This window comes from Rhipicephalus sanguineus, chromosome 1, assembly GCF_013339695.2.
Source record: "Rhipicephalus sanguineus isolate Rsan-2018 chromosome 1, BIME_Rsan_1.4, whole genome shotgun sequence".
NCBI lineage: Eukaryota > Metazoa > Arthropoda > Arachnida > Ixodida > Ixodidae > Rhipicephalus > Rhipicephalus sanguineus.
The window spans coordinates 70,657,549-70,671,447 of NC_051176.1; the positions used below are offsets into that span (position 1 = coordinate 70,657,549).

Sequence of the window (13,899 nt, forward strand, 5' to 3'; positions counted from 1 at the left end):
AACACATGCCTGTGTAGCAGAGATATTCCAACACTCACACACATAACCTACCGCTGTCCCGAGCGACCCGCTACAGTCAACACAGGACATACGCACCCAATACACACGTGGTCGTGGGAGGCGCAACTCGCTGAACGAACCCTGGGAAGCCTAAGTCAGGCCTGCCGAGCCGCTATAGCCAGTGGAGCCTTGGAAGAAGGGCCCAACCACAATGAACCACTTTTTTTTTCTCAATAAATGTTGTCTCTCTCTTCAGTAACAGAGTGAGAAACTGCTGACTCACTTGATGTCTCGAGCCTCTAAGCATGATGATAGAACATTAGCATGCATTGGAAGAAATCACAAGGCTTCCACACTAATTGCTGATCTAAAAACTTGGAGTACGCTTGAGCTTTGCCTTCAAGAGCAGAGCGCAATAGTGCAGTCAGGCCCCATTTGCATCGCCTTCTCAATCGCTAGCCTTGCTTTGCTTCTCAGTGGACACCGTGCGACAAGGAAAGGAACGTCTGTGCGCGTAACATTGGCCATTTGAAGCTATCCTAGGATGCTTACTGCAAGCAGTTGCGAAGGGCCCACTACGCCATAATTCTTCCTTTTGCGAATTGGTGAAGTACCCAATACGCATTCGTAAGCCAGCATCGAGCAGCTGCACATACTTTGTTGCAGTGGCGTAGCCAGGGGGTGGCACACTGGTGAGGCGCCTCCCCCCGAAATTTTTTTCTGCAGTGGGATACAAGAAGGATATACATTTAGGCAAGTTGGAATTGGTTATGCATTGAATTGGTTATGAATTGGTTATGAATTGGTCTCACAACTAACTTTCTAATATAGTTAGTTGTGAGAAAGCGCTGTGTGGTGTGTAGTACTTCTCGTGTCCTAGTTTTCGCGCTACCCATTTCAAAAAGTGGGATACAGGGCACAAAATGACACTCGACCACACTTACCTGCCCGGCCTGCACATCGGATCAAGGACATGCCTCCGCGAAACAAATTTCTGTGGACGCCACGGCTTTGCTCATGCTATTGCTGATAATGATGATTAATTATGCCTCTGTGCTTTGTAATTTGCAAGCCTTTAAAACAACTACTCTGTGCAGTGCATATGTTTTGATGCCTGGTGTGATTCTACGCTTCTGCGAGGCAACATTACATGCGTTAAGGAGACTCCTTGCACTACATGACATTCGTATAGGTTTTTTTTGCCGGAACAGTTCAAAGCAGTGGCGTGGCTCTGATAGAACACCTGCTTGCCAAGCAGACATCCTGGGCTCGATTCCCACTCAAACCGAATGTTTTTATCATTTAATTATTTGCATTTATTTAGAATTTTAACTCACAGACAATGATGATTTCGCTCACAACCAACGACACCGACACAAGAATTTCCGTGAAACGAGCTCTTTAACTCTATTGCATCAAAACAGCCTGAAAACGCTTTGTGATGCTGGCGTCTGTTACAGCAGGCATTCAAATACATGGCGGTAGCAGACAGTAGCGAACCCGACACGCTTTGCTCCGAGCTCTTCGCCCAGCTGTTGCTAGGGGGTCGTGTGAGTTTGGAGAAAGGTCTATTCATGGAGATGTAATGTGACACCAACTCCTCAAACTGCCACTTCGAACTATAATATGTAGATCTTAGGCGAATTGTCAGTCAGTGGCAACTTCTGTGCTCGGTGCTTGTAATGGAAGAAGTTTGCTTGTCAGTTGTTTTCTTTCCATAATGATTTATTAATGTATGCTGTTAGTATGCAGCAGTACTGCCTGTGCGCAGACAGTGGAAAGTCAGATCTGATTACCTTAAGGAATGTTTTATGTAAGACAAGAATACTTTGATTGTGCCAGTGCCTAAAAAGCAAGCACTTGTACATTCAAAAACTACCTTCTAAATTTTTTGAACTCATTTGTTGGTTTCCTGTTGCTGGGTGATTTACGTTCACATTTACTCACTTTGTGCAGCTATTCAGCCTCTCCTGATGTCTGCAACCCAGCTGGTTTCATCCAATCGAATAGGCACAGCAGCAAAAGCTCTCAAGCTGCTTCAGATGCTGCTTTCCAGGTGACTGTGTTTTTTCCTGTGATTATTGTACTGCCCCGAAGGGGGTCAGGGGGGCAGCCGTCCCCCCTGCCTCCCCTGTGCGCATGCCTATGGTAATTTACACACTTAGAGAGAGAAATAAACACTTATATGCTTTGTTACACCATTGAAACAGGTTGTAATAGGTAGTATGCTGTGCCCAATCTGCTGTGCTGTCTTGGGGTACTTATTGTCAGCAAACGTCTGTCCATAGCATGAATTAAAACCTAAGAATGAAGTGTCCAGTTGAGAAACACTGTCAAAGTTTTTTGTCAAAAGCAATAATTAGCTCTTGTTACAGTTAGCAGACACGTTCCGTGATTAAGAAAATAAGAAGCACTTTTGTCAATCATTCTTCTGCTGTACTGCACAACAAATTTGTCTTGAAGGTCCACATCGTACCAGTTGGTACGATGCGGTATTTTGTAGCCTGATTCATTTATCATGTTTGTATGTTAGCTGCACAGAGCGTGTACAGTGGATGAAAAGCATGCCATCTGTGTACACTGTACATCTCCTATGTAAGCATGCTGGTGACCATATTTCAATAATTAAGTTTGGTTGGAACACTACACAACACATATGTGGTGATGCATTTCACTGTCACGTATACTATACCACATGTGCTCATGAGGCAGCTTTCTCTGCTGATGGATGCTATCATGCTTGTTCGCGATTAGCCACAGGCCAGCAAATTTGCAAAGCTCAGTGACAGCACTCATGAAGCCTTTTGCACTTGTTGCTCTGTCTCTCAATTCATATTAACCACATCGCCCGGTTTCAGCCTTGCCATGTGATTAGACGAGCAGTTAGTGGCAGTGCACTGGAGGCATTGTGTCAGAATCTAACAGACATAGATTGGCAAAAAAATTGGAGCTCACTCAGACTCACTCAAGAAATATATTTTGCTCTGAGGGCTCACTCGGACTCAGATGCACCAAAATTTTCCTCAATCGGACTCACTCAGACTCACAAAATTTTTTCTTAACCAGACTCACTCGGACTCGAACTCACCAACGTATTACTCAGCCGGACTCACTCACTCAGACTCATGGCTTGACTTGAGTCTGTGTGAGCCTGAGTGAGTCTACTCATGAGTCTGTTAGCGTGAAATTAGGTTTTTCAATCATGGTGTCAATGTTCTTTCACGCCATTATGTCACATAATCGGTGCTCTACGATACGCCTTTTGATTTGTACCTTCAAATAAGAGTGTTCAGTGGTTTCAATCTAGTAAGGACGTTTTTATGAAATATGCGACTCACACGAGATATTTTTATCAAGAACTTCCTTTTGGCGGGGGAAGGTCATGGCACCCCCCCACCTCACCCCTCTAATCAATAAATAATGAGGTGGCGCATTAACGCTGGTGTGTTGTGATATGTGTGAATAGACTTAAGTATAAACGTAAGCCGATATAAGGCTGATAGTAATGCTGAAGTTGGGTAGATAGGACCATAGGTAGCCAATAAAGGGTGGAGCTCACTTAGACTCACTCAAGAATTATACTTTGCACTTAGGGCTCACTCAGACTCAGACTCTCTAAAATACTACTCATGCGGACTCACTCAGACTCACGGCCCGATCTGAGTCCGAGTGAGTCAACTCATGAGTGAGTTTGCTGACCTATGCTCAGAGGTATCGTGTGATATTCCACCTTGTCTTTTATTTAATATCATCGTGAGCATATATCTGCTGCTTGTCTGTATTTGGCAACATAATCAGGTTGACTACTCCAGTATTTTAATTGGCAGTGTTTCGGTTTGGTGAGGTTTCTTTATAAATGTAGTCATTGTATACTGTAATCGCTGGTCTAAAGTGCATTCTGTGTGTGTGAAAAGCGCAGAAACAATGTAAACCTTATCGAGTGCAACTGTTTTCTTCTAACAGGCAGCAGAGCTTTAGGGCAAATCATGACCTTGTAAAGTTGTTTGTGCAACACTTGTCTGATCAAATGGCTACTGGACACCAGGCGATAGTGCTTGCTTCACTGGAGGTCTTTGGAGAACTGTGCAGGTAAGTGCACCAAGTGCCCTAATTTGCTTCTTTCATGTGAGGAAGTCAACTGCACTGCTCACCTCCTCTTGAGAATTACGTAGTTGGGATGCTGTCCCATTCATAGATTGTGTTGTTTATAGTGATCCCTATCTGGTGTACATTTTTCTAAAAATAGTCAATGCTGGCTTACTAGCAGTTATGCAGTTTCTTGCAGAGCATGATTGGATGGCCAAATTTCCGAGCCAGGTAACTTATTGGGAACGAAATGACGAAATATTGTAGAGACAGAATTTGAACCATTCTGACAAATTCAAATAATCAAAGTTGAATTTTACATTTTAACTGTGACATTTTGTTGTCACAACAAAGAATTTATTGATGTGTTTGCCATTCTGGTTTCACTTTATAAATGAATTGAATTTGGTACAGTTAGGATAAATATGTGCTAGAGCAAAGCTGTGTTACAAAAGTGCATTTGCTCTTCAAAAGAAATGGAAATATATGTGACAGCTAGCATTCTATTCTTCTACGACCCTTGTTTTGTCCATCATTGTTTGCAGCATTAAGCCTGCATGTTAGCACAGCCTAGAAAATACTACCGCAGTTTTAGAGGCATTTCCTAAATATTCTTGTGCTCCTCTTTTCATTTGCAGATAATTTGTGAAATTAAGATATTTGCTGTGAAAACGTTCATATCCATCTGTTCCATGATGAGAAAGGCATGTAACAGTGTGAGCAGCCACCAATAAAATCTGCAGAAGTGCATAAAATGTTTTAGAATAGGCCTTAGTTTTAGGGATGGGCGAATAGTGAATTTGAGGTTCGAAGCGAATCCGAAGCGAATAGTGATTTGGTCGAATAATTTCGAATCGAATAGTTCAAATAGGATACTCGCGGACAACTTTTCTTGGCAATGAAGGGAAAGCTACGGGGGCGGAGCTACTGCACATGTACTGCTCCGCGAAGTAGTCCCGTTCAGCGCGCGTTTCGAATTTAGTTTTGGTTTGTGAACCTTCCGTACCTCCTGTGATGGCCATATCATTATTCGAGCGGCCGTCACAGGCTTACACAGCCATTTGTTAGTGAAATTCGTCACAAGCTCCCTCAGCGAGTCGTCGGGAAAGCTGGAGGGTGACGATCGCTCACCTGAAGATGAAGGCGCCATTTTGACTGTGAGGTGCACGTAAAAGGTGCGACGTTTTCACAGGTGCGAAAACGCGAAATGACACTGCATAAATCAAAACAAATATAAATATCTCCTTGGTGCGCGCTGACCCTCTCTTCAAACAGCACCCCATAGAAAATAAAGCAATGTTGTTGTTTTTATTCTCGCGCAGAAAACACGGACGCAATTGTGGGACTATATTCTTCAGCGGTAGCACATGCGTAGTTCGGCTCTCTAGCCTTCCCTTCATTGCCAAGAAAAGTTGTCCGCGAGTATAGTGTGGCTTCGTGGCAGTGCAGATTTCCCCTGAATGGGTCGCTTCACGGCACAGCAACTAGACGCTGCAGTGAAACCACCTTTACAGGGGGGTTATGTGTGGTCAAATGTATACATACATCCGTTCATTTCGAATGCTTCGAAACTTTGAATAATCTGAATTCGTATCGAACCGAATTCGAATACTGTAATATTCGTTCGAATATTCGAAACGCCCGAATATTCGCCCATCCCTACTTAGTTTTGCACAACAAGTACATGATCTCCATTGCTCTGATTTGGGTGGTGCACTGTTCATGTGCATTTTACATAATGGCTTGAACAGAGTCGCAGGGACTCTTTAGTAAGTTATAAATTATTCACATGCAAAAAAAAGAGAAAAAGTTGCACTTCAGTAAACGTAGATTCACCTTCTCTGCACATGTGTACTTCATTCTTTTGCATTATCCATATTTTGATACTCAATTTAGTGCTAATATAAATGCCTGTGCATTTGTTATATCAGAAAGTCTCATAACATTTTATGTTTATATCTTGCTGTGTGCACTGATGAGCGTAGTGTACAATTTGAAGAGTAATTTGTTTGATCCCCACAGTAATTGCACCGATCGCACACAATAGTGAGCTTAGGCAATATAAGCACTTGAAGCTTCGAAGTTTTCAAGAATGCAAGTAGTTCTTTTGGTTTCCACTGCTTTCAAGCAAATGAAAGAGTTCAAAGGCTTTGAATGGCATAGTTCATCTTGAACTACAGCGACTTCTCGCTATAGTTTAATAGTTATTTGCAGAAGTGCCAGAAGTGGTAAACCTAGAAGTTCAGCCCATGGCTGCCTCTCTTCGGCTGTGGAAGATGTCACTAATTGCTCTTTTCGCTGTTCGACAGCGAGGTGCAGTAGAGCTGAATTAACTCCTTTATTCAAAGCTCTAAAGCAGGGGTCTCAAACACACGGCTTGCGGACCTTTGACTAGCAGCCAGACCTGCATACGACTGTTTATGTCCCATATATTTTTTTTTATTTTCCTAAGAAGTATGTTCATGAGCTTGAGCCTTCAATTCGCAATGGACAGCTGTCCACACCAGAAAGGAACTTGGCAAGCAAGGCCAACGGACGGGGTTCTCTTGGAATGTTTTTGGCTGAACTGGTGATTTCGTAGTGGCCCAAGCGCACTATTAAATCTCACTTTGGCGACAAATCCCCTTCAGAATTGACCCATGTGTGAGATGTAGGAAAAGCCCTTTTTCAAATGGCAACATTAGCTAGCATTGTGTTCAACCCCCCCCCCCCTTCAGTAACTAAGAAGCTTTCTTTTTTTCAGCAACTAAGAAGCTTTCTTTCTGAGAAATCCATATGGATTTCCTTGCGGCCTGATACTACAAATGGGTGGTTGTCAATTTCCCTTTCGTACCCTTCCGCCACCTTGCAGGATTCCGTAGAACTAATTTTCGATAGTCTGTGTCCATGTGATTTGTGTTGTCGATGAATTCGCCCTCGCACTGCCAATTGCTACCTTCCTGGTTAGCTCAATTGGTAAAGCAACTGCCCGGAAAGGCATTGGTCCCGGGTTAGATCCCCATACAGGACGAATTTTTCGGCAACTAAGAGGCTTTGTGAGCTTTCATAAAGTGCCCTTACAATCGACTCTGTTGCCCCAAGAAAATCTTGTGGCAAGAGTTTTCTGAATCCGTCAACTATAAACAAAAAATTGGGGGCCGCTTAAGCTTCGCCTTTAAGAGTTGAACGCGATAGCGATATCCTGCCCCTAGCACTTCGAACACTACGAGTGTTTAACAGAATGCGCGCACTAAGGTGTGTGCCTTATGTAATGGATAGCATGCTTTAAACCAGAAACTTTTTCGAAGTTGCAATGCACCCACTACGTGGCCTTAAGGGCCTAGTAATGTGTGTGCCTTTTGTAATGGGTGGCTGTCTTTAAACCACCAAGTCGTTATGATATCGACATGGTGTGACGCCCGATGGCAATGTACGCTTGTACCACGCAATATTACTGCGATATTACATCTCGTATTGTGACACCTGTCACAGTACGAGACGCGTATTTTGGGAAGCATGAAAGTTACTTTCAGTGCAACTCCAAGCAGAGGCGTGGCTGTGTGGTAGAACACCTGCTTGCCACGCAGATGGCTTGGGTTCGATTCTCAGTCGAACCCCAACATTTTTATAATTTATTTTATTTCCAGCTTTTTCGATTTTTCGGTCACAGACAAGATGATTTTTCGCTCACAACCAACGGTGCCGACGCCGACGGCGGAATTTCTGCAATACGAGCTCTTTAACGCTATCGCGTTAAAATGATCACAGAAGGCGAGCGCCTTCTCTCTACTTTCTTTACCATGAGCGCACTGGAGGCTACATGAGGCAAAGGACTGATGTGCCACCATACACTGCTGTATGTCATGGCCTCGAACATTTTGTCTTTGTTTATTTGAATGGGTTGGCTACTAATTCCACTTAAAGATGTGCATGGCACCTGCTCGTGGTGGCAAACGGGAGTGGCTGCAGTACCTGCTCAGGATTATAGAATAAGCAGTGTACAACTGTCATACTTAAAGGGCCCTAAGCCATCCAGAGGTTGAAATTGTGAGTTGCAGTTGTGCATGTGTCTACAACGAAAAGTAGCCATTAGAACATTTTCAAATGATGCCGTAATAGTGAAGTTACATGCATTTGATGATTGAGATGTGGCCCTTGCTTGTTTCGCTTTTTCCTTCGCTTTCCTCTATTCGTTGGCTCGTCTCTCCTCCTGTTTGAGTGCTTCCCCTCATGCTAGGAGGAAGAGCAGGGAGCATGCATGCCTGCTAGCACACAAACAGGTTCTTGCTATTCTTGCTGGTGCTGACATGACCAGATGCACCTTGTGACATCACGACCAATACTGGAGATACTAGAAAGGCCTGGAGAGGAAGCACTGGATTTTTTGAAAACTTTGTGGCACACCTACAGCTCATAGGGCTGCTTTTTTGGCATTGTTGATCCAAACTGCAGTCTGAACTTGATGCACATGTTTACTCTAAATGTTAAAAAAACATTTCATAGGTGCTCTATAAGTGCGAGTTCGGACACTATGCTAGGGCTAAACAATGCTCTTACCTGGTGTGGACTAGCTTTTTCCTGCGCCAGCTTGACTGATGGATAGCAGCCAAATCCAGATTGCATTTAAGGTGCTTTTAATTAGTGAAGTATGAACTGACCTTTCCCAAGGTGCCTAGCTTGGTGCATAAAAGAGCTGGCATGTGCTGGCAAGCGTGCTGCTGTTTTGGATACTACATGCATTGGTAAATACTGTAGTACCAGGCTCAGTATCTGTATGAAACAGGTAACCAGCTCAGGCACATAGAGTTTGAAAGAGCATGCGTGTATACGTTGAATGCTGCTCCACATGAATATAGGAGAAAAACGAAACGAAGACCACAGTCGATCGAGATGGGAAGAGAAAATATGAAATATTTTTTCGGTCTTATATTGCAGATACATGTACCTTTCATATGCATGACTAATGATTAACAATTGTACTATTACTCGGAATTCTCTCGCGATCAAGAAATCAGCCAATACCCGTTAGGCATCTTGCACATTTGCTGAGGGCATTGCGAAGGGAAGAGCAAGCAATTTTTAGCTATTTTTGAAAGAAAATTCTAAACTTCCTGTTACATGCAGTGCTCTAATATTTGGCCCACACGTTTACAGCAGCCTTGACTACAGACTGGCAACATTTTCTGACTGTGTTCATAAAGTAGTGCAGTGACCCCTTTAAGATTTATATGTAGTAAAACTTGCACAAAGACTTCACCGAATCACATGATGGTTCTCTTTTTTGTTACAGTGGTTTGGTGCTTCCCACTCCTGTGCCTTTGTCTCTGCTGAGAAAGCATGTTCAGGGCTGCATGGACGCCTTGTCTGCAGCTCTCACCTCACTATGTGGAGGCAGTTCCGGGGGAGCAGTTGGATCTGATAGTGCCAGCCCTGCAGTGCCTCTGTCAAGGAGCCAGGAGCAGTGTTTCATGGAAGGCAGGCTCCTCTGTGCTGGCCTTCGCCTCTTGTTCCGATGGGCCCAGTATGTCTCTTGACACTCACCTTATGAAACTGCTAGTCTTGTTCATTTATTTCTTTGGAGATTTGCCTTCCAGGTTTCTGAAGTTCGTAAGGTAGAGGTAGCTTTATTGTTCTTATCTATATTTCAGAAGAAGAATGTAGCATGAACAGAAGAGGCACAGTAAATAAATGGGATGTGCACTGCATGTACTATTTAAGCCATTAACATTGTGGGATTTAGATTTCTTGGTTATGCTTCATTGTGGTACTACAGTGGCTATGCTGCAGTTTCACCTGCTGTAGAAGCTATGGCATAGTGCTAGTCAGCTTGAGGCTGTGGTTTCCATCGACTGTAATGGCTGCATTGTGATGCTGGCAAAATGCAAAAATTTTTTGTACTTAGGTTTTGGTTGGTGTACATGAAAAAATCCCAGCCATTTAAAAATATTGTGGGCACTAGTTATGTGCTTCTTTCTCATCTGTGCATTATCATAATCATCATCATCCGTTTGTCTCTCTGTCCTCATCGTCACCGCGTGTCATTGCCATCATCATCGGGTGTGTGCGCGCTCGGCCCATTCTCTTCCGAGGCCTTGAGTCTAATAAACTTCGCGTCAACCAAGACGTCATACGTGGTGGAGGTGGATTTTCGGTCCTCGGTCCTCTCCCAGCCCGCTCTACCTCCTGGAGCTCCGTTCAGGCCGCCGCTTGCCCCCACTGTCCGGCAGCATGTCGCAGAACGAGCCTGCCGGTGCTGATGGCGTCTCTACCGCTCCGCCGCAAGCATTGCCTCCTGTTATTATACAAGGCCACCACCGTGACCCCCCGCTCTTCGCTGGTCTTCGTGGAGAAGACGTCGAAGACTGGCTCGATGACTACGACCGCGTGAGTGCCGCTAATCGGTGGGACGAGGCCGCCAAACTGCGTTACGTCCCTTTCTATCTAACCTGCGTCGCGAAGACGTGGTACTTCAACCACGTCGTTGACTTACCCGACTGGGCGACCTTCCAGCGGCAGCTCCGCCATGTTTTTGGCACACCGGACGTTCGGTCCGCCGTCGCGAAGAGGACCCTCTATACTCGCCAACAACATCCCGGCGAGTCGTACACGTCGTACATCGAGGATGTTCTTGCGCTATGCCGGCGTGTCAATTCGTCCATGCCCGAATCGGACAAAGTACGCCACATTTTGAAGGGCATAGGGGCTGTTGCCTTTCATGCCCTCGCTGCACAGAACCCAACTACCATCGCTGACGTCGTCACGACTTGTCAGCGCCTCGATGCCCTGGACTCGGTTCGTCTACAACCAGACATTGGTGAACACCACTCTACGTCTCATCAACATCTCCGTGACCTCATAAGGGACATAATACGGGAAGAACTACAGTCGATGGGCTTCTCGCCTCCGTCACCGTGTTCTATACAGTCTTCTGGACCGGCCTTGCGCGACATCATCCGGGAGGAACTCTCATCGATGACCTCCCCTGCGCATGTACAGCCACCTGCTCCTCGGCCCATACCAACCTACGCCTAAGTTGCCGCCGCGCCTACCGGCGACGTAAAAACGACTTTGCTGCTACCACCATACGCGTCAATTGCTGCTGCGCCCCCGGTCCCCTTCCGTTCGGCGCTGCCTGACCCTTCACCTGCCCACCTGACCGCAATATCTCCAAGTGCTCCAAACGCCTTCTACTCACCACCGTGGCGCACGTCCCGCCCAGTATGCTACTACTGCGGGTATCGTGGCCACATCTCTCGTTTCTGCCGAAAGCGCCAGCAGGACGAGCGTCGAGGTTACGACATGCGTGAACGGGATTTTTCGTCTGGGGCCTCTTATCATGGTCAGCGTTACTCGTCGCCCCCGCACCGGTCTCCATCTCCGCCCGCGTCGAATCCACCACGGAACAGCCGATCCGCACGACGCCGCTCACCCTCGCCATTTCGCCGCTCCTCTTCTCCACTTCGGCCTGCCTCATTCGCCACCGATAATCAGTCGGAAAACTAGGTGATGCAGTTTTTTGGGGGAAAACTGCATTCCAAGTCAGGACTGATATTCCTCCATCAGGCCCGTGCAACATGGTCTTTGTCGTAGTGGAAGGAGTGCATGTCGATGCTTTGGTGGACACGGGTGCGACATTTTCTGTTATACGTGCTGATTTGTGTCAACGTTTGAACAAAGTGATGACGCCTTACGATGGACCCACGTTAGTCGCTGCCCAGGGGAACATCATTCGCCCTTCCGCTTTTTGTATCGCTCGTGTTTTTATCGACGGTATCCGTCATCACATCCAGTTTGCTGTCCTGTCCCGTTGCTCTCACAAACTAATCTTAGGGTGGGATTTTCTCTCATCTGCTTCCGCGGCTATTTGTTGTGGCCAACGCGTCGTCCACCTCACTGACACCGACTTCATGCTCGACGACGACACCCAGAAGCCACTTCGTCTGATCGCTGCGGAAGACACCGAACTGCCGCCACTCCACGAACAAATTGTCACCATTACGTCCAACGACATCGACCACGGCGACGTGTTGGTCTCCCCTTCATCACTTTGCACTCGTCACGGCATACTTCTTCCGTCCAGTGTCGTTCGTTTTCGCAATGGGTCTGCTCTCATCACCGCCGTAAATTCAACATCGGAGAAGATTCTATTGGCACAGAACAGTACGGTGGCCCGTGTTGTCGACCACGAGCCTGTATTCGTCATGCCCCTGCAAGCCGTCTCATCTAAAGACCTTTCCATCGGGGAGCGTGCTTCTTCCTCCGCCTTTACCGCGGCCATCAGCAACGACTTGACAGCTTCACAGACGCAGCAGCTGCTCGCATTGTTACAGAAACACGCAAGTTCTTTCGATGTCTACTCGTCTACGTTGGGCCGCACTACCACTACAGCGCATCGAATTCAGACAGACGGAACATCTCTTGTACACCGCCGGCCCTACCGCGTGTCTCTTGCTGAGAGAAAAATTATAGAAGAAAACGTTGCCGACATGCTCAAACGTGAGGTAATACGCCCCTCATCGAGCCCTGGGTCCTCTCCTGTCGTTTTGGTCCATAAAAAGGATGGCTCTGTGCGCTTTTGCGTGGATTACCGGGTGCTCAATAAGATCACCCGCAAGGACGTGTACCCCATGCCACGCATTGACGATGCCCTCGATTCCCTACAAGGCGCGGAATACTTTTCAAGCCTCGACTTGCGTTCAGGATACTGGCAAATTCCCATGTATGAAGGCGACAAAGAGAAAACGGCGTTTGCAACCCCCGACGGGCTATACGAATTCAACGTGATGCCTTTCAGGCTGTGCAACGCGCCCGCGACTTTTGAGCGCATGATTGACACCGTGCTGCGCGGCCTCAAATGGAAAACTTGCCTTTGCTACCTGGACGACATTGTTATCTTTTCGTCAACGTTTCCTCAGCACCTGCAACGCTTAGATGAAATGTTGACGTGCCTTGCCGGCACTGGTCTCCAACTCAACACTAAGAAATGCTGTTTCGCCAGCAAATCAATCAAGGTCTTGGGACACGTCGTTAGCAAAGATGGAATTCGTCCAGACCCTGACAAGATTGCTGCGGTTCTTCGCTTTCCGCGCCCGGAAAGACCGAAGGAGTTGCGGAGTTTCCTTGGCCTCGCCTCCTATTTTCGTCGGTTTATCCAGAACTTCGCCTCAATAGCTGCTCCACTACACCAGCTACTTGCTTCCGACGTCCCCTTTCGGTGGTCTGAAGAATGTCAAACAGCATTCGACCTGTTAAAGGGCGCCCTCACGTCCGAACCAGTTCTCTGCCATTTTGACGAAGCCGCACCGACTATCCTTCATACAGACGCTAGCGGCCGCGGTATAGGTGCCGTTCTTCTGCAATGCGACACCTCTTCACAAGAAAGAGTGGTTGCATATGCCAGTCGCGTACTCACCGCTGCCGAAAAGAACTACACGATAACTGAGCAGGAGTGCTTGGCTGTGGTTTGGTCGGTACAGAAGTTCCGTCCCTATCTCCACGGCCATCACTTTACAATTGTTACGGACCACCACGCCTTATGCTGGCTTTCCACTCTGAAGAACTTGTCCGGACGCTTGGGTCGGTGGATTCGCAACTTTCAGCAACTATAGGGGGCGCCACAAGAAATCCAATATGGCTGTCGATGCGGTGATCACCCGTACACACGGAGCGATGACCGCATGTGTTTCGCTGGTTGCTGCCACTTGCCGGCTAGGATAATTTTCCACTGCATTGAACTTCCCATGCATGGAGTGGCTCACGCTTGAGAGCATAAACTGCGAGACACACGGCACGATTTTGCATCCGATTTGACGTCCTACGCGCTTGTGTAGCAGC

At 46.6% G+C, this 13,899-nt stretch overlaps 1 protein-coding gene across 1 annotated transcript in view; it reads left to right on the forward strand.

Annotated features, from left to right (window-relative positions):
* LOC119392893 (uncharacterized) overlaps positions 1-10,006 on the forward strand; it is a 48,950-nt gene extending 38,944 nt beyond the window's left edge. The window contains exons 4-6 of the mRNA XM_037659821.2: positions 1,957-2,056; positions 3,964-4,089; positions 9,356-10,006. Of these exons, the coding sequence (XP_037515749.1) occupies positions 1,974-2,056; positions 3,964-4,089; positions 9,356-9,599 (453 nt within the window). The 5' untranslated portion in view covers positions 1,957-1,973 and the 3' untranslated portion in view covers positions 9,600-10,006. The remainder of the gene's footprint in view (positions 1-1,956; positions 2,057-3,963; positions 4,090-9,355) is intronic.
* Positions 10,007-13,899: the final 3,893 nt, after the last annotated feature.